At 33.5% G+C, this 22,751-nt stretch overlaps 1 protein-coding gene and 1 long non-coding RNA gene across 2 annotated transcripts in view; one reads left to right on the forward strand and one right to left on the reverse strand.

Moving 5' to 3' along the window:
* Positions 1-708: 708 nt before the first annotated feature.
* On the reverse strand, positions 709-17,150 carry LOC121408781. Its single transcript, XR_005969084.1, has 2 exons — positions 16,848-17,150; positions 709-1,221 (listed from the first exon to the last, which is right to left on the reverse strand). It is a non-coding gene; the product is annotated as an uncharacterized LOC121408781 (long non-coding RNA).
* The window catches only part of LOC121408778 (hepatocyte nuclear factor 1-alpha-like), a 28,727-nt gene continuing 16,041 nt past the window's right edge, over positions 10,066-22,751 (forward strand). Inside the window, exon 1 of the mRNA XM_041600410.1 lies at positions 10,066-12,732. Within this exon, the coding sequence (XP_041456344.1) occupies positions 11,933-12,732 (800 nt within the window). The 5' untranslated portion in view covers positions 10,066-11,932. The remainder of the gene's footprint in view (positions 12,733-22,751) is intronic.

A 22,751-nucleotide genomic window follows, 5' to 3' on the forward strand; every position in this document is an offset into this window, starting at 1 on the left:
TTTAGAATTCAGAATTAAGGTTAACGGCAGCCACTTTTCAAAATTTGTTGTTTTTTCACTACTTTCGAAAAAATGGAAACATCTTTTGATTTTTTAAAATAAAATTTGAAATACCTTGCATTTCCAGTTTAGTGAAACCATAACTATACTATAATCAGTCTGAAGATGACGGCGGGCTTTTTTTATCATATACAACTAATGGTCTGATGGGGTCGGTTAGAGATACCTTTGTGAATTATGCCCCTAAATTACCCACTTTTATCCAGTATCAGAGCCCATCAATGCAAGTTGTTCTGTACCTTATTTTTTCAGAATGCATGGTGTCAAAATTCAAACATATTTCGTGATACCATACCAACATATTCTTGTGATTGTAAAATATCCTGAGAAAATGAAGGGGCATTTCCTAGGGCAGCTGCATGGACTTTGTGCCCCCAAATTACCCATTAAATAACACTTGGGACGCTCTATAGAAAAATAAACTAATAACCTCAGACAAAGAACTCGTGGTTTTGAACAGAAGGGGGAACATGACCGGATTTGATACACACAAACTGACACGTATTTGAATTTAAAAAAATAAAATAAAACTGTATTTTCAGTCAATATTTCAGCTAAAAGTATACATGTATAATCTACAACTATTGATTCACAATTATTTTGTTATCATATCAGATAACCTACTTCCCTTTTTCATAAATTGCGACAAAAAAAAACGAATTAAGCCTATTTTCACTCTATTTGCAAGTGAAATAATTTCGCATTATAAAGTGCATACCGCATTATCTTCTAACCGCTTCTAACCCTCATTCATTTTATCTATATCTTTTGGGAGTAAATTTGAAATAAATATGGAATACATACTTTTTATTTTCTTTCCACATTGAATTTATTAATTTTGAGTAATGCGGAGCACTGTTTATCACTATAAAAGGCGTGTTTAATTTAGGCACAATTAACTAACAACATGATCTTGGAAAGCTTGCTATGGAGTTTCATAACATTAGGAATAAAATTCTCAATATAAAAAAAAATATTCTTGCTTGATTTCAAGCAACTTCAGACCTGATCTGTACAGACAGATATGTTAAAACTTGAACATCAGGGATACATTGTATCGAAAAGGGTTTCCAAAGTCCGTTAACGGAGTACGATACCTATATGTCCACATCAGCTTAGTCGCCCTTAGCCGATGGAGATGGCGGGGTAGTTCACGTCGATCTGTGGAGACAAAAGAGCAGTTTACATCTCAGTCAGATAACTTTTCATTATGATAAAGATCTAAATGCAATTAGAGTCTGATGGGGTAGTCTGTTTTGTTTCCAATTAAGAATAGTGTGATGTAATAAAGTGTTTTGAATGCGTTCCCGATCATGTTAAGTTTTAGCTTGAGCTGACTTATTCCCCTTCACCTGGCCGTGTATTATAGTAATTTTACACACCGAATTTTGACAAGACCCTCAAATTGTCGCTCACGAAAGTAAAAGGAGATAGTGATCATATTGATAATTCTTTTAGATAAATGGATGAAATCGTGTAAAATTAGTTGTTTCCTTCTATTGTGCTCTTTTGCGAAGTGCACTCCATTTTTTAAGGGATGCCCTTTAATGCACGTCATATTGTGTGCAAGAATTAATGTAACTTGTATGTTATTTGCCGATGAGATGGGGCGTCATTTTCATTTCCGTTTGCTTTATAGAGATTATTGTGGATGTGATCTTATTAATCTATTTATGCATTCATTTTGTACCTTGCTGGATGTAAAAATCTAAAAAAAAAATCGACCCTCTTCCCCCAAATGATTTGAAGTACATGCATGACATGAACGGTCAAATCTTAAATGATATAGTGAACCCTGAATTGCATAGGAACAATAACAATGTAATCGTCAAATTGATTAATAAAATTGACAAATTTCTCTTGAAAATCAACAGAATTGTAGTAAAATGGACGAACTAAGATCCCAAATATGACTGGTTTGTTTTCAGTTTGCAGATCAGAGCTTATCATAGTCTGATTGTATGTATATCTATTAGTATAGCGGTATGAGTAACAACATTATATCGGTATGTTCAAGAACTTTACGTCGTAAAACGCACGATCCCCCTAAATCAAAGGTCGGCCGCCCTATAAAACCTCAACAAAATACACAGATGTTTATCTCTCCGAAAGAACGAACTAAAGATTATCCCTTGATTAAGAATATTGTCTTATAGTTGATGTGGTATAGCGGTATGGTATCTATGCACTGACGGATTAGATCATTATTTGACTTAATTAACCAAAGCGTTTGTTTGTGTTTTTGTTTCTTGAAAAAAAAATTAGATCGCATGAGAATCGCAACAGAATCAAAATTACATAAGTATGAAGGAACGCAGCCTATTAAAGCTATATCGTTTTAATTTTATTTTCATAATTTATTAATGTCTATTCAGCTGAGACTCATTTTTAAACAGTGACATAAAGTGTTTTTAGTTATCGTTATGGTGCTTTCGCAGATAACCTTATTGGACCCAAAATAAAACGAAATAATTTATATGAACTTGAAAAGGATTTTTTTTAGGGAGTTGGTTCTCTTCATTCTATCGGAAATATCAAATGAAATTGTAAACATTCTTCTAACTTATGTGGGTATGCATTAAATATCAAGGGACGGGAGAGGGTTAAAATGGCATTATGTAAAATGTAAAACAAGAATAAAAAAAAAAAACAAGAGATGGGGCGTTGAGACTGATCAGGTCTCTCTTTCTTTATTTTTTACCTGGTACAAAATTTTGTTCAATTTTCTTCTCTTTATTTACAAAAAAAAAATGCATCCCCCAATTTTTTTGTCACACGTGCGACTGCCCCGTCTCGTTTCCATTTATTTTCATCATGTAAAATGTAAAAGGAATGCAATTTTGCAATGGCTTCATTATTTTGGCAAATTTTCTTTCTCTCCCTCGATATATTCAGTATTAATTTAGTAATTGGAGTTCATTGCACCCGGATTCCAGTCTAATTGTTGCAGATGATTTAGGTTCCTGTTCCTTTACTTGATTAACTACTCCCTGTAGTGTTATATAGATATCTGAAACCTCGTGTCAACATCTGTCATAAGGCCATAATTACTGTATGTATTTAATCTACTTTGAATCATTAATAAACCGCCTCAATCAAAACTTTTTTCCCCATGTAGGCCTACATTATAGGAGATCCTTTACTGTGAGTCTCTACAAAAGTTGCAACATTTGAAAATACATTGAAAAAAACACAAAACAGTGAGATAGTTGTTGCGTCACTGTTATAGCAACAAGAGCGCAGGCTAGTTTGCACATGGGGAGGTGGTAATGGGGGGGGGGGGTGCTCATCTTGGGGGTGTGAAACTAAAGTTTGGAAATTCAACTGTTGAAAGCAGAAGAAGGGGTATAAATTTTGTTTTGCTTGCCAGTATCGAAACTCCTCTGCCTCAGCGGGAGCAGAATGCACGTGCATCCAGTGCACCCCCCCCCCCCAGCCTACACCCTTGAGCAATGATAATGCGAAACTTTGAAATATCTTCATTTAAAACCATGGTGATTCTTATGGGGGTTCTTTTTCACGTGAGTGAGTTTTTTTTTACGTTTCATGGGTTAAATTCCTATTATTGGAACATGAACTGAAACTATCTTTCAAGAAAAAACAAGAATATGAAAAAGTCCACCCAAATCAACTTTATCAAAGTCTATAGGCCTAAAGATCTCTTTTTCTCCCCTCCCCCCCAAAAAAAAAATAATAATAATTAATAAATGTGGGTGAATTGAGCAGCACAACTAGACCTCACTTAAAACTAGATTTTGCTAAGATAAGATCTAAGTGGGTCAAATACTGAAAAGCAACTCCACCATTTTCAGTATTTCTATTCAGTCAAAATTACACACTTAAATACATGAGATACCTCATCGTGCTTGGATGAAATCATGTTTGCTCTCAAAGTCGACTTGTTACATAGATGAGGACTATACCTCACATCGTATTAATCCTTATCTCTGCTATACTAAGAAGTAAATATTAAGCAGGTGTTATCTGGGTAATAAATCGGATTTATCTCGATTTAAAGCAAACCTTTTGTTTCAATAACGAAGCCACGACACGATTTGATAGGGACAGTACTACAGTATACATTTATTATGCTCAACCACAGAGCTAACCCTTTTAATATTATAAGGTAGTTCTTATTATTTTATTTGTCACTATTAGTTTTTCTCCAAAATCAAGGAATACTAAATACAGTGCGCAAAATACCTTTTCAGAGATATGATTCAAAGTTACTTTTCAAATTTTGAAAGAGGTTTTGTTAACGTTTATATATGCTCTGAAATAAATGTTATTACACGTCACAATTTGAATAATTATTCATGCTTGAGTGAGCTTAGACTTGGGCCTAATTTGTCCAGTGTCCACTAATGAATTTCCACCAAATTAAATGAATAGCAGGGCCATATCAAAGCTTAATGAAATACTCCGTAAAATGAATTACTGATTGTAGTCATTCATGAATATGGGAAATCTGTGTCAATTATTTTAATTATAATGATAATAACAATAATGGTGATAATAATAATGATAATAATAGTAGTAGGAGTAATAATGATAATAATAATAATTATAATAATAACGTTTTATTTACCCAGGGTAGCCACTTAAGTTAGGAAACTAATCTTCCAGCAGGACCTAGACATAGTATATTATTATTATTATTATTACCATTCTCCAATCTAAATGCTGAGCTCCTATAACAAGAAGGCAGAATGTTCCATTTTTAAAGTGTTTGGTATATGACTCGGCCAGGGATCGATCGAACCTACAACCTCCCGTTCATGTGCCGAGCGATCAACCACTGAGTCACAACTCCCGGTTTATTAATCATTCATTATTTTTATTTTTTCCTTGATGTTTGTTTAAGGGTTATTACCATGAAATCCAGGGCAACCATGAAAAGGAATTCAGAAAATGAAAGGAGACATCAATTCTTAAGGGGCCTTTCTCATACTTAATCTATGCAGAGTTCGTCAGTTTAGCGCAGGCCTTTCTATCTTTTATTGATAATAAAACATTACAAACCACAATAAAAAGTCATAAAATTATTTCCGCGATTTAACAAAGCCGTATGAAACCTAAAAGTATAACAAAACTTTGGAATTTCTAAACAAAAATGTCATATTGATCACTCAAAGTATGAACTTCATGGAGTGGAATCTAAAAGAAAGTGTCTTTGACATTTATCAGCTTTCCCCGTATTGTGAGACGTGATTTTGAAAGATTTAAAAAGAATTAAGTACCATATTTCATAAGCATCGCGTGTAGATATCTCCAACGTAGCACTAACAGAAACACGTAGTCAAGATCCATTTGATTCGTCATTGGTGATTTCATGAGAATTTTTTTTTCATAATCTATAAAAAAAAATTCGGAGATTTTAAGTAACCAGTTGGACGAAATAATCTAATTGATTCCGAAAAAGAAACACAATCTTGGGGAAAATGTAATAAAAAGTCAAAATCTGCGTGTAATGAGATTTCTAAAAATTGATCAAATGAACGAAATTTTCAAAGACAAAAATAGTAAATCAATTACTATTATGCTAGGCTCATCTATTCATCACCTGAAACAACAACAAAAACATATACTTTGAACAGGAATATGCATCGCAACATTTCAATATATTCTAAACCTATATGGAAATATGTTGAATGATTAGTCCTGGTAGTATGTGGAAAATAAAAAAAAAAACCACTTGAATTTTCAGTTCAGAAAGATGTAGCTTCGAGATGCATGATCTCGTAGAAATGGGAAGAAATTTTAGGAAAAGAGAAATGGCTAATCCTCTCCAAAATTCAGCCCTCAACTTACCCGGGAGGCTCCCTCACCATGCTCATGCTCTGTACGCTGTAAATTTATAGCCTTCTCGGTTTGGTTATGCTTGTAAATTTCGAATTTATGTTTCATGGAAATGTGAACACAGTAGCTAATATTACATCAAAGAAAATCTATAAAGCTTTGTTAAACATGAAATCTGAGAGGTCATGCGCTGTTAAAAACATTGAAAGAATATTATGACTTTTCCGAAAAAGATGCTGACACAATATTTTTTATGACCCAGGGTAGCTACCTTAAATAGCAAGTTAAGGGAGTTTCAATTTCAATTGTTGTATGAACTTGTATATTCTAAAAATGTTTGTTTATAATTAAATTGTCAACACATAATCTATGTTCGTTCTGTGGTAAATGTGAAGAGACATAATTATGAGCACATATTCTTCACCTGTGAATACATAAAAGCTTTATGGGGAGACTGGTTATTTATTTAAATTACGTCAAATTGAAAATGTAGATTGGAAGGATATTCATATTGGAGTTAAGGTTTTTGATATAGGGAAGGAACAATTACTAAATCATGTTATTTTTCTAATTAAATTTATGATCTTTGAGCATAGTAAGGCTAAAAGAAGACCCCAACCCCTCAAGAGATTAGGAAAAAAATATTGGAAAATGAAAAGGAGGAAAAAAGGATAACAGAGGCACGTGGAAAATTATCCGGTCACCTGAGGAAGTGGGAAAATTTTTACACTTCATGGCGACGAGGCACATCGAATCATTTTTTTAATAAATGCATGACATGCATGGGCAGAAATCTCAGGGGGGACAGGGGGACGTGTCCCCCCTACTCAAAATAGTAGGGGTGACACAATATCAAATGTCCCCCTACTATTTTGAGTCTTTGGTGATGCTAAGAAATTTATCACTCAAAATGGGAATAAAACGTGCGTTTTGGGACGAGATGACCTTTTTTTTTCTTTTTTTTACTTGTCAAATATATTTTGACAAGCAAAATTTTTCCAGACAAAATTTTTCAGACCCTTGTCCCCCTACCTTTTGGGAGAGATTTCCACCCCTGATTACATGCACTTATTTTCATGACAGCTGCCTTATCACTTATGCGGACAGATGAAATGTATTTGATCTGGTGGATGTATGTATGGGTGTGTGTGTGTGTGTGTGTGAGAGAGAGACGGTGTGGGTGTGTGTGTGCAAGAGTGTGTGGGCAGGGCAAAGGGCAGGGGGTGTTTGTGCGTGAATCTGTGTTGAGTGTGATGGGGGTGGGATGTGAGTGTGCGGGAAGGTCCGAAGATTTTGAACATTAAATCTTCTCTCATAAATCTCACTGGTAGTATTTTAATAACTTACAGGTTTTATTGCAGAGGTTTTTTTTGTGATACAACCATCAAGAAATGGTGAACGATTTGATTTTAGGTTGTACTTTTTTTCAATTAGACATATGTATTATGTATGTAATAAACATGTAAGAGAAAAGAATGTATATCAGATATTTTGAGAACAAATTGAATTGATTTAGAATCTATTTATGACATTGTTTTACTTATTTTTTGTTAGGAATTGTCAAATGTATGGATGTGTTGATCACAATATTTGTACATTCAAATCAAACTTTGTAATTATGGGTAATTTGATTTGATATCGCTTTTTAATTTATGATCATGAATGTTATATTTTACCATGTTCAAAGAGAATAAAAGATTACTAAAAAACTGTAGTGAAATCATTATCATGGTGACTGACTATAATTACAATGATAATAAAGTTTGAATTTTCACTATCACTTGCAATACGTATAATTTGGTTCTTATTTGATCTTGCCAAAAAATAATTCGTAGAATCTTATTTCAAGCTATTTGTCTTGAACGTATAAGGGTATACACTCTTAAAAATAAGTGCTCCATGAGGTTAATTATGTGTCCAACCAACACTGGGCATTTCTTTTGGGCATTCTTATTTATCCAGTGTGATGAAAATATTGTCCATTCTAAAGTAATTGCTGCTTATTCTTTTTAACCTTACTGGACAATATACTTCCCACATTGGGTAAAATACTGCCCAAAATTGGTTGGACACATAATTACCCTCGTTCTGGTAAAAGTTTTACTCAATCTTTTTTGCAGTGTAAGGTTGCTATTACAATTTTATAAAGCACAAGGGGAAACTTTTTACGTTATTGTGCGCTTTAGATAATTTCTATTTAGTTAATTAAAATGATAAACTTGTACTTTGAGTTGATTTAATACTTCACTGAGCTGATTTACTAATGTACGTTCAAAGTAGATTTCTCCAGGTAAACATCAAAGAGACCGCTCACATCTATGCTTACACACAACATTGATAAGCCTATGGTAGCCTAGTTTATTGCTAGCATTTGGTTAAAATTAAGTTCATCATTAATTACTTTGAAATAAGAAATAAGCACATTTCACTATAAATTAATAGGTAAAATTAAATGAACTAGAGCTAATGAAAGACTGCCGTATCCATTCCTCAATATGGCTATAACATCGTGAAGATAATTTTTGTTATATGTATACATAATTATGACATAAAAACGAATATAATTATCGGACATTATCTCACTTTACACGTATGATGATGCAGATGTCCAGAAGCTATCAATTTTCAATTTAATTTCTTTTTTTATATACATGTAGATGTATGTATTTGAACATTACTGTCTAAAGTAGCATTGAAAATTCGGATTTCCTTAATTTAATAGTCGTGCCCGGCCCTACGATCTCATAAATAATTTTTATTTTAATAAAAAAAAGACGACATCCCTAATACAAACAAAACACAATCATTCAAGTACTTATACAATTAATGTATACTGAATTGATAAAATGCAAATTGTAATAATGGTAATAATGATAACAATGAAATAATGATAACAAAAATAATAATAGTGATGATGATGATGATGATGATGGAAGAAGAAGAAGAAGTAGAAGAAGAATTAGAAGTAGAAGTAGAAGAAGAAAATTATACAGAAAAATAAAAACAGAAGATTTTGCAGTAAAAAATCACCGAATCATTATGTAAATTGTTAGCAGAAAATATCCTGCAATTTAACAGATTGGGTCTATCTTTTGAAGAAAAAAAATAGGGGGAAATTTTTCATTACAGAAAATTTGTTTGATTTCATAAACCAAAGACCAATTTTCTGTAATTTTACACAATGCGTGTGAGATTAAAACAGTGCAGTATAAGATTACCGTGGTTATTCTCGAGTCTCTGCTGCAGAAACGAATAAAGTAGGATTACGAATTTTTGAGGATCGTATAACAATGATCCGAGGATATTGAAATATTTTCCATTCATTTGATAAATACTGATTTAACAAAATTGAAAATGAGTTGTTTCAACTACTGTAGTTAAACTAACTTATTGGTGAGGTGGAGGACACGCCCACAAACATCGAATAAAATAAAAGTCTTAAATCATCAACAAAGTCAAGTAAATACTGCTAGGGACAGGGCAGAGCTCGACACTTCAAAATAAAATACGAATTGCTGCACTGTAAATACATTTACATCATTTACGTTATATCTGTTCCCGTAAGAAGTTTGTTTGTGTCTAATTAATGGCGGGTAATTATGCAAATCAACGATAATTATCTCCGTGATGTTTGCCAGGTCGGGCGTTGTCAGATCGCTCTGGTGCAAAGTTCATGAGAGTAGGTAAGATTCTAGGAGGATAAAGAGTGTGGAAGGTTGAATTCAAGAGGACATTAAGGTGACACCAATATTAATTGATACAATCCCGGGAGGAATAGTTGTTATGACGTGATACAAGGTGATGGTACTACCTGGTACGAATCCTGTCATCCTTATATTACATTTTTGCGGACATTACAAGATTAATATAAATGTGGGAAAATTCGAGCTAATGGTAAAGACCACCTGTCATGATGACCTTATCAAAGCGAAAATGGGATGTTTTTTTAAATATTGTTATACATGTACTATAAAACTTTTTATTCATTTTTTTTCAGAAGAGAGGATAGAGAGGGTATTGGGGAGGAGTATATGAGGAGGGGGTAGAGAGGGAGATGGGGTGGGTACAATATGATATTATCACGAGAAAAGTAAAAATACCTCCCGAGACTCAAGAACTTGACATTTCCTCAATATATGAGTTTCCATTAAAAAGAATGATTTTATAGATGAAAGATTTTACAGAAAAGAAAAGGTTCTTAAGAATAAAAAAAATTATCGTTTTATTTTGTGATGGAATGACTTGTCCATAGGGAAAACATCTCACTCTTGAAAGAAAGTCGTCATTTTTCCACTATGATATTTATTTTCAAAAGGGTGGCTTCCTATTCTTAACATTCATAAAGTTTACCTGATGATAGAGTTATATCACCAGCATCATTAAAGTTTTTGTTATCTGACATAAGAGAATGGAGTTACAAGATGTTCATCCAAATTTATGTTTTGCATTCTGTAAGAGAGTAAATTTGAAATAATAAATGTGCACGCACCTGTCATGTCAGTTGAAATTTGTCTGCGCGGGCTTACTTTGCGCATGCGTCATGAGATGGCAACAAAAATACCGATGAGATGAGGTAATATTTTCATTTACGATCAAAATGGGTGGGATAGATAATTATTGTTCGAAACTGCAATACAGCTCCTGCTCTCATTGATATTAATTATACCAATTAAAGAGCAGTTTATTGAGCTCATGAGGAATTTTATGGATCTATTAATCGATTGGAACGTTGGTATAACGAAATTGGTAAGCTAAGATTCCAGAGCACGTTCAATATTCATCTGTGATTTGTAATTATCAATACAGAGATTATGAAGAAAAAAATGCATTTAAAGTATCTTAAGGCGAAGTACTTCATGTTTGTGCTTTATACTTCGTTTTCACTGTCTTACGATCCTTTACGGAAGCTACGATTGGCTTTCGTAACAGATCGCAGAAATGTTTAAACCATTCAAAAATGTTCTACTATCGATACGATTGCCACGACTGATCTGATATGATGTGTTACGATATGATAAGATCACTACGATCACTTCACGATTAAGTACGCTGTTTGAATCGTGGAGCAAATGGTAAGAGTGGGAACTAGGCATTAGTCATTTCAAAGCGAACTAAACTTGAGACTTTACGATTTTATCGGAAAGGTGGAATATTTCCCCCAAAAAATGTTTAATAATAAAGAAATCTATAATGCACAAAATACCCATTGTATTAAGGGTACTCAAGGCGCTTACAATGAAATTCACATAACTAAACTCACAATTTACAGTTTTCCATTTTAATAGAAAAGTTTTCAAACTAACCTTTAAATGTTCAACGGATCAACATTTGATTGAAAAAGCGACATTATCTATTATTTCAACAGGTTTATCGACGTTAAACCTATCAAAAAATATGTCTTAAATATCTCCGATCGAGCATATGAAATGAAATATTGACTAGTCTGATTCCGAGGGGTCACTCTGCCACATAGCGAACTAAAGCAGAAATCGCTCATAATTCTCAAAACAAAATTCAACCCATTAGTTTGAACTTGAATAATAGATAAAGAAAACTGGCATTTTTCTCTTTCTGTTCGGTACAGGCACGAGATGACTGTGCAAACAATGTTGAGTTGTGTACACAAGTTCAGTGAGGGTATAGTGGTGATGGTTGGTGCATCTATACCTAAAAGACTACAGATGGGACTATATGGCAGAGAAAGAGTATAGTCAGTGTGACCGCCAGCTAGTGGTCTGCTTCGCTATGAATAACATGCATTGGTGCTGACACGAAGCAAATAGATACGTGTGGGTTTACCAAGGATAAGCCCTCAGGTGATTTTTTGGAAAAAGATGGCGGGAACATACTTGGTGAATCTATATGTGAATATTTGAACTGATATATGACTATAGCATTATTTTTATTGAGTCATTTTTTGAATAATTATTGTTGGGTTTATTTTCGATCCACAGACTTTAAGCGACGAGTTCTTTTGTTTTATCGACGCTGTGCGCCATTATTTGCCGATTTTCTGTTTTTGGAATAACAGTTGTCATGGATTCGTATTATTGATGATAATCTTTGTTAAACCATGCCCGGGAATTTGACTGAATTACAGCGGCATTTAATCCATGCTTTGTTTGAATCGGGTTTGAGCCCTGATGATGTTTTAAGCGAGCTTTCGAACGAGAGCTTCCTCGCTCACGACGCCGAGCCACAGGGATCAGCAGCTGATGTGAAACACGCCGAGGCTTCATCACCCGATACCCTGCAGACTGCTGCCTGCCCTCATTCCTCTTCCTCGCCATCCTCCTCCTCAACGACAACACCTCCAACATCAACATCATCTTCATCTCAAGCTATTCATGAAGATAAATCAGATGCAACATTGTTGTCGTCTTCTTTGACGGCAAGTCAAGAGAATCTATCCGTACGGCAAACAGATTTGAATTCAGCGAACCGTGGACGGTGTCGTGAGATCATCAAGTTAGAAACATTACCACGAACAATAGACTCACACGCTTGTCTATCTCTTCCCCCGGCCACTGTTACTTCTCCCCCACCTGAAAGGGTTCCTCAGACCATAACTGAGGTTCACTTGAACGCTCTGGGCCAAGTCACCGTTTACCACGAGGTGGACCAAGGACCAGAGGACGAAGAACCAAGACCAGTTATAGTCAAATCGGAGGAGAGAGAAGTTTTAAGTGAAAATTTGCATCCGGTGGAAATGCTTCATTCGGGCGACGAACTCGTCAACGATACCATGGGCGAAGGCGACAACGAGAGCAACGGAACCAGTCTATCCGACTACGGGGATGGGGACGACAGTATGGCGGAGTACAGCCCACAAGATCCAAACCAACCCCAATCTTATAAACACGAATTATTACGGTAAGTTCTTTTCCACAATCAAATCTACAAATGATTGTTATGTCATAAAATTTAAGCCACCTTTTCAATGTTTCACTCATTATTTCTTTCTTTCACAAATGATTTATTTTATTAACCGGCATTCTGTTACATTTTAAACCGTTAACCAGATAATCGCACTGCTTAATCAGCTTACACATTGTTTATCAAATCGAAGTAGCAGTTGTAATGCACTTTGTTTCTTTAAATGCCATGAAATCGTCAATAATTAATAGTTTATTACGCGTATTGTACATCGTGTCCGATTAAGAACAGCCGATTTCATTAGGGTTATATCATCTGTAAATCATTAAGAAAGAAGATGATTATCTGTCAGTGTCAAGACTTATCTTCCTAATACCAAATCCATAACAACAAAGGGTGCTATTCGAATTGAACTATATTACTATTACATTAAATAAATTTTTATTGGCGGGCGTGACTTTTGTGCCCCCACTTATTTTTATACCTCTGTATTGGGCAATCAAATCTTGATTTTCGACATATTAGGAGTGTAATTTTACATCTGAGTTTCTTTGAACTTGTAATGTGTTTGATCATTCTACTCAATTAATTGATTCAAAATTTCTTTATTTCTTCATCTTTGCATGACTGTCATACCGATTGCTTCTTCTTTTTAACCATTTTTACGTCCTTTAACCGTTTCCTTTTTTAAATAATAATAGTCAGTTCTTGTATAGCGCATAACACATTATGCATAACGTCTCTTTGCGCTTCCAAAGGACTTGGATATTATTACCCTGGCTGTAGCTCAAGCAGCTTTTTTAGTTGTAATTACATCTTTTCATGACTGACATACAATACAATCTTGATTTTGCTTTTGTAGAATTTTACATCAATCCTTTAACAGTTTCCTCTATCTTTTTTAGTTGTAACTTTATTACAATAATACACTGCATTCATAAAGTTTTTCTAAAAATGATTGTCTTTACTAACAGTGTTCTTTGAATATTGAAGGGGTACTCTGTGCTTAAATATATCTGAATAAATAAAGCAAGATTCATCGCGTAAAATACTGAATATTTCATGAAGATCTGATAACAATTAACGAAAATATTGGATTTAAAGTTTAGTAATGCTTTTTACGGTTATGCGCTGACCGTCATGAATATTCATTAGTTGGGAAGATGGTGTCATGTCCCCACTTTCCCTTTTCTTATTACATGAAATCACGATTATTTCTTATTTTCCTGCAATGTGTGTATGATATGTCTCCCTTGTAACAAAATAAGTTGCATCAATCAATATCTCAATGCATTAGATCACTTGTTAATCCCTTTTTTTCTTGGTGGACAATTTTTTGATGATATAGTTTCATATTATAAGATACAAAAGAAAGATTGGAAACAAAATGACACTATCAGCTTGCGCACAGCGCACTGCATATTCATGAGACATAGAACTGTCTGCCCGAAATAATGCAAAGATTTAAAATGCCCATTACTTTGTTGTTTCTTGTTCGATTTAGATGATTTTTTCTTCAGTGTTTTGTTTATCTGATTTTACTTTATTTGTAACGTGAAGTACCCCTTTAAAGTAACTGCATGCCATAAACTGATTTAATAGATGTACATGAAATACACAGAATTAACACAAATCTGCGAACTAAATAAATGAACATGACGAATATAAGAACCCGCTACTTTATAGGATTTTCAACTTGAAATACCAATATAATCTTAACATAGATTAATTAGAAGGAATCGAGAGAACTTATAAACATTTGCAAAGGTAAAAAAATATCATCCCGGTCTTTTGGAAGTGCATATCTGATAGAGACTATACACTGTTAGAAAAAATAAAAGAAGTTCCTGCAGCAGAGTCTCGAGAACACCTGTAATCTTACCGAATTGCGTAATAATCATTCTGTAAATTCATAAAACAAGAATTTTTCTGCAATCTAACAGAACAGGTCTGTTTAAAAAGGGGAAAAGGGTGTTTTATTCAAAGAAATTTGTAAGATTCCATACATCAAATACCAATTTCCTGTAAGATTACGCAATTCGGTAAGATTACAGGTGTTCTCGAGACTCTGCTGCAGGAACTTCTTTTATTTTTTCTAACAGTGTACATCAAAGTGTGATATTCGTTATAAAAAAATGTTTACTATTTGTTATTATTAGTAATATTTTCATCATTATCATCATCATTATCATTATTTTAATAGTGCAATTTTCAACTTCTATCTTGAACTCTGCTAACATTGAAGCACGTTATGAGAAAGTGTTATTTAGCTATTATCCATGAATTTGTTTGTACACTGTACAATCATTGTAAACTGAAGATTTAACCAGTTTGATAATATGAAATAAATTATTTGATGCATTTACAAACTCTACCCAAGGCTAGTCTTTTTAAATGACTATTGCAGTTAGCTCATTGTAAAAGTCTGTGTGAGAAATTCAGAAATAACAGAGTTTTTCAGTTGTAAACTAGTTTAAAAAACATTATGTATTGTTAAACTTTTACGGTTGTGACTCCATTCAAACATAAAATTGTATTGTCATTCTTTTGTCATTTCTAAACGACTGCTATAGATTTTAATACTATTACAATCGAATTCATTGATAGAACATGTAGAAAGTATTGTATCAGGAGGGAGTATTATGCAACATGCAGTGTCCGGGATACAAACTGCGTATTTATAAGACATCAATTCTTGTTAGAATGCATATCATCTAATTGAAAGATCTATGACAAAAAGAGGTAGATGGTTTCTGTAAATAATTATTCTCCAGACTTGATAAATTACAGTACATTTTTGAAAGATTTCATCCAATCAATTTGCATTTAAAACATCGATAAAAATGTATACACTTTAGTTATAATCGAAGCTTTACAGTTGCGTTTTTGGGGAAAAAATGGGGTCAATCTTATCACAGAAGATCCAGATACCTGTTAAAATCATTTCGTTTCAGATATTTCTGAGCAATTCTAAATATTTAGGCGAATGTCATTTTGGTTTAGTGTCATAGTACTTGAACAACCATATAATGATTTACACATGAGTTGAAGAGTTATTTCGGATTAGATAAGCAAATGTGCACCAACGATACTGTATTGAAACAAACAAGCTGGACTCTTGGTTGAATATTGAAATATGACCATACTATCTCTCATTTTATTTTTTAGACCCCCCCCTTCCAAAATATATATATATGTATATAACAAGAATTACCCATCTTGTTTTATCGTGATTTAACGAACTGTTATCTAAAATTGTCTTAAGTATTAAATTTTGTGGGAGGAAATACTAACATATATAAATAATTGTTCATTATTTCAAATTAAATATCTCGTATATTCCCGTGATTAAGTAAAATAATGTGGACCATCAACATACAGATCGAACCAACTAATATATATTACAAAAATGTATATTATGAAATAACCCAGTGTATGAATTTGTCTATATTATACAAAACATACAGTCTGTCTAAACATAAATGAGGAAGCTTCTTGAATCCCAATTTGGAAATCAAATTTAGACATTCTCATGATGTGCTGTCTCGTAATGAAAATGATAAGTTCATCAGTATCCTTGATATTGATTTTGAATTTAAAACTTGTTACGTCATGATGTGGGCATTTCAAAAAATGATTCTATCCATGTACAATATCGGCAGTGATAGCAACGTGTATCAATATGTTTTCATCTATTCATTGAAATACGTGTGCGTTGTGTAAAGGCTTGCCAAACGAGGGTAATAATATCAAAAATATTAAGACCTATATGAGAACGTAATATACGACTTACAAGTGATAGTAGTCAACAAAATGACTGCGAAAATGAAACAATGATTATTTTAAATGTATGTTTGAAAAAGAATAATCATTTGACCCATTTACAGAATTCGATTTGTTATGCAGTCTGTTTTGAACAGACAATCTGTGTTCAATGCACTAAAAATACTATCTCTCAAATGTAGATGTATATCAGAAACATTCTTAAAACCATTAAAAATACCATGTCGAAGATCTATCGATTACTGGTAATCGATATTCGATAGTCTTGAATCTGACTCTTCCTTTTTGTAATCTCCCCTTTTAACTCTGTGTCCAAACTCAAAACCTACCTTTTATCAGAATATCTTCTTTTTCGAAGTCCTGCCATGTTGACCACAATCCACATAGTTTTTGTCAATAAGATATATATCCTATATTCCAATTATGGTTTCTTCCTTGCAACTAAGAAGAATAATATGAATTCAAATTCGTTAGAAGGGTATCTGATCCCCAAGGTGGTGCGCCGAGCTGCTTGTTTTAATATGTTGGTATATCTAGAGCATATCGCCCTTTATAGATTGTACTTTATTTAATTCTTAACTTGGTGAAATAAAATCTGATTGGGGCCAGGTTTGTAAGTTATGAGCTTAATTCCTAGTTATATCATAACTAGACCTCCGTACCAAAAAAATAAATGATCAACTTGGTATTATGGCTTAATTGAGAAGACATTGAACAGAGTTGGTAGATCATTTGCTAAGTTTATAACTTTATCGGTCTTTTGGCTGACATGATTTGTGGCTTCACCTTCGGGCGTTAAGATAGAGAAAGATATAAAAACCAACACGATCCTGATAGTCGACACCTACAAACAAATTCTTAACCAAATGTTGTTTTTATGTTTTGCCATTCCTTCTCAAATGCAACCTGTTAATACATTTGTGGCTATTTGACTTGATGGGATGGTGAAAATTTACTTAGGACAAAAACATTTTCTCGACATTGCACCAATAGGGCTAGGTATGCATTAGAAATATCATATTTTTATGATTTTTTGATTGGCTCTTTCATTTGCCCTTGTAGTCGATAAACCTTTGCTTGATAATCATAGACTTTGACCTAATATTTTACAATGATAACATTTATATGACCTCCTGCATGGGACACTTAGTGAACTTTGAGTACATGCCATAAAAGTTCGTTAAAGGTAAACTTATTATTTCAAACAATTTTTTTTTCATCATTAAAAATGCAGTAAAGAAATCGATTAAGTGACGCCTATTTTCATGAAAGCACACGTCAGTACAAGGGGCTCTTCATTTATCGTTTTAAAGTCAGATTACCAGTAATAATTAACATGTTGGAAACCAGAAGATTGCCAAATTTCACTTTAGTTTTAACACCCAAATTATTTCGAAGATCTTACACAATTAAAAGAAGAAGGGTGACCATGCACCTGCACCCTTACGTTAAGATATGTAGTAAGAATAATAATTATCATTGTTTTCTGGGGTTGCCACGCAGTCAAGCTTAGCTTATAGTGGCAACCCCTGCAACCTTCTAATAATCGATATGTTTTAATAGAAAATGCATTTTTTTCTTTCCTATATATTGCTTGTCAGTTATATGTATATTATTATTGTATTTTCTTTGTTAATGTGTTTATGAAAGTGTTGCAGAAACCAATAAATGAAAAAAAAACTATAGCTATATGGGATTTGTTCTACCAGGGAGTCTTCCCTGAGTTAACAACTTGATTGCTGGTCTCATACTATGAGACGGACATTTTTTTCACTGACCCGATCGGGACCCGACAAACTTTAACATATATCAGTCTTAATTTTAAGTCCACAGTATAGGTCTTCAATCTGTCTTATCCCTTTCCCCTTTGTATTTTTATTAAAATCTCTCCCGGTTTCAATATTTCTTTAATTCCCTTTGAAACAATTTGTATAGGAGTATATAGATTTCTATTTTAGGCAATGATTAACAGTAGTCCTGTGAGCATTTTACGCAAACACTGATGTGTGATCATAACAGCTGGAAATAAAATGTTTTATCAAGTTAATGTGTTACATTTCACCCCCAATTTGTTTTCACTGTTCTCGTGATATCATTTCCATTTTGATACTGTTTCAGTTATTCAGTCTTGTTTACGGCACAGTTCATTTCTGAAAGCTTAATAGTTTCAGTGCCTTTAAATTTCATATAAGACTTGTATGTGTTTTTCAATCTTTATTTGATATTACTATCGTTATTAAAATAATTATCATTATCCTCATTTTTCAATTGCATTATTATCGCCAATATTATCATTTTTATTTCTTGCATGATTATCAATTCCAAAATAAGAAAAAAATGGTATAGCTGACATATTTTACATGGTAAAATACCTTGCAAAAATGAGTCGGTGTCTGGTAGTGCAGAAAGCTGAGGTAGTTGAAGTAAATTTCATTTTGCAGACAGATTTTTTTTAATCACTAGATGAAAATACTATTTATCTTATATAGCTTCAACAAGTTTTCTTTTCGTGTTTTTTAACAGAAACTATTCTTTTTACTTTAAGCAATATGATATAATACGTTGCTAAAAATGCAGGTGCAATATCATTGGAGAATTTCCCGAACCTTATCAGTTTGTAAACAAACCATTTGTAGCAAAGTTACATATGAGTAAATTGCATTTGTAATTGGTCTGCATATAGAGACTCATTTTACAAGATTATTTCTTCAAAAGGGAATAAATCTGCAAGAAACAGGTTTTCCTCCCTCTGAATTGTTTCCAACACATAGTCTTCATTTTCAAAACGAGTGTTTAACATTAATGGATAACATGGAATTGAATGCACCAAAATTGAATAAGGTGGAATGACTCCCCATTCTGGCAAAAATGGAAGCAAAAAAAGAGAGATCAGAAAAATAATTGAAAAGTCTCAAAATATACGTCAGCGTGACTCATCTTGTAAAACACTCATAGACCATCGGTTCATTGCGCAGGTATTCTCATGGCGTTTTACTCCATTTTCACACCAACTTAAAAACATTGTCTGCAAATGAATCTACATCGTAAATCGTAATTTGATTTGAAGTGGATTCTTTACATCATCGGGTTTGTATTTGGAAAGATTTACGAACAAGATCGAACAACATCGCAAGCTTTCGTGAAGAAGGTTGAGAATCAAAGAGACCGTCTAGGGGTATCACTGCTTCTTTACAAACAATCGCAACATTTTGTTTCATCTTTAAGAAGTTTAGCACATTTTCTAGTGGGTCTCCGCTATAATAACACATGAGCGGTTACAACACAGGGGATTAGTCACCCCTTTTATGAACTGGTCTGTGTTATAAAGCGTGTTTTACAAATAGATTTTCATTTGAAATGGCTGTTCCTAATCCGCTTGTTAAAGAGTTTTCTTTCAAATCTCTCTCTGTCTCCACCTGCCCCTCTTCTCTAGGGGTAATGTCTGCACCCTATACGGGTCGGGTCCACATGTTTCCGAGCTTGCCCCATTTTGCCATTTTGTTTGGCAGTCTGTTGGCTCATCAAACATTTTAGCCCGCTTTAGGGATTGAGCAAACAGAAAACACTCGACCCGCTGCAGCGTCCGATGTGGAGTTATACTTTGGACCGCACTCCTCACCACCACCGATGCCCATGTATCCAGGAGATAGTTTTGTTGGGATTATGGTTGAAATTTAACAGAAATTAAACTCTACCGGTTGATCTCTGCAAAGAGTGGAAGCAAGAAAGTCCTTTGTTATTTCCATTGTCCAGAAGTGTTGAGCTGAACAGAAGTCAATTTTAGATTCAATACAAAACAATGATACTTTAATCGATACACTTGCTAAAGTGTGAGTGAGGGAGTACGTTTTCACCCACTAAGGGTCACACGAGACAAGGCTTATTACTAGTGTTTGTCAATGTACAAGGGTCACCATTTGTGTGTCAAACTTCCTCCGTTTCCTCCTTCTTTTCCATTCTCTTTCTGTCTCTCTCTTATAATTTCTTATTTCAATTGTCCCAACTCGATATCGCTCCAATCGAATCTTGTATTTACTCGTAATACAAGGCTAACAAAGTCATTTAAGCTCTTCCTTTCATCACTTAGTATTAGTTGGTCTTTTATTGTGATCGGTCGTGCGATAAATTGAGCAATTTACATTGAATAAAGAACACTTCTGTCAATAACAGACTTCGACATACGTATTCTAGTATGCACGTATACATGGATTCGACACAAAATAAGATGCACATGATTGTAAATGTAGACCGAATGTATATTGGCAAGAATTAAGATATCATTGTTCAAGTCAATGGAAAATAACTCGAGCAGGTTTCACAAAACCATAATCAGCACCCCCTTACCCCCGGGACACATCCTTATGACTTACTATTGACTATCTTATCAAAATTCCTATACAAAAAAAGGGAATACACCGAGAAGCACATCAACTGGATAAATTAATATATTAATTAAGGCTTGGTGAAAAGAAATCCGCAAAGTCATAAAGTTATGAATAGTTTATAAGTTTTCATTCGGTAATGTTACAAGCGGCCAGCTCGTGTGATATGAATTGCTTAAATTGAATTCGTCAAAGAACTACTGTAGCTGTAAGTTATTGTTCTTTTGTTAATACCTTTGCTCGTGTTTTTGTTATTTGTATTTACTTTGTATATATATACTTTTATTCAATTAAATCAAGAATTTATTTCCAAATTCATTAAAAAGAACACAATGAAAACAAATCATATATATATAAATACTGAATTTAATTGAATTAAAACTGAAATAGCCAGTCACATTAACTCATACAAGTTTTGTTAAAGTTATATTCGATCATCATGAATTTTGTAAATCTGCAAATTATGGAATTTTCATCACATGACATGGAGAAGCTACTCGTATTTGGTACCACAAAACTAAAGTTTGCAGAGTCATAATTTTTGCCAAACTTTCCTTATGTTTTTTCCCCTTAATTTTGTGTTTTTATGACAACATACCTAACGGTTAGGGCATCTCTCTTTGATACGAGACCACCTGTACAAACAACACATTATTATGATTTTGTTAGCGTCCATGTGTATATCAATTCATGCATGTGTATATTACTTCATGATTATGTATTTACCCCTTGCGAAATATGTAACTGCTAAAATTTGCAAAATATCAGAGTATTTGAATGTATCGTTCTTGACAAAAAAATGTTTTTAAATATGTAATTGTAAAATGAAACATGAAAAAATGATAGGAAAATAAATCAACCTAGTGTTGCTTTATAGTCAAAAGCGATTTCCTGGCAATATACGCGATGTATATGTTTAGACATAATATTCATATTCTACTTGTTATAGCTTTCATTTCCTTTTGATAGATTAATGACACTCTTGATTACGATCAGGAACGATCAATCAAAATGGGCTAGACTTCTATGAAATATGTCATTAAATTTGTGGTTACACTATGTAATTCCGAAGGTTCGTAATTCCAAAGAGTCTTTATTCCGAAGGTTCGTAATTCCGAAACACGTAAATTGCCTATACCTCGATGTTCGTTAATCCGAAAACGTAAAAGGATTCGTTAATCCGAACATTTGTGGCGTTATTCCGAAGGTTCGATAATCCGAAAACGAAATAAGGTTCGATGTTCCGAAGGTTCTTTAATCCGAAAACGAAATAAGGTTCGTTGTTCCGAAGGTTCGTTTATCCGAAAACAAAATTAGGTTCGTTGTTCCGAAGGTTCGTCAGTCCGAAAACGAAATAAGGTTCGTTAATCATTTAGTTTTCGGACTAACGAACCTTCGGAATTACGAACCTCATTTCGTTTTCGGACTAACGAACCTTCGGAATTACGAACCTTATTTCGTTTTCGGATTAACGAACCTTCGGAATTACGAACCTTCGGAATTACAAACCTTCGGAAATACGAACCTTCGGAATAACCGAACCTTCGGAATAACGAAGCTTCGGAATTACGAATGTATGCGAAATTTGTTACATTCAAGAAAAATGTTTTTATTGACATGATTAATGACATACACAAACAAAATCGCAGTTTATTTTTCATACAACGCTGTGAAATAATCATTAGAGTAGGTGTTCAATAGTTTAAGCAAGTGCTTAAATTCTTAAACAACAAAGTTTAACTTTTGATATCAGTCAATAAATTAACCATAATTGTTTAAATGGTTAAACAACTACTGTTAAGTTCGTGTAGTAAATACAGCAATGTGTGTAATTTAAATAACATTTTCACT

Source organism: Lytechinus variegatus, chromosome 2, assembly GCF_018143015.1.
Source record: "Lytechinus variegatus isolate NC3 chromosome 2, Lvar_3.0, whole genome shotgun sequence".
NCBI lineage: Eukaryota > Metazoa > Echinodermata > Echinoidea > Temnopleuroida > Toxopneustidae > Lytechinus > Lytechinus variegatus.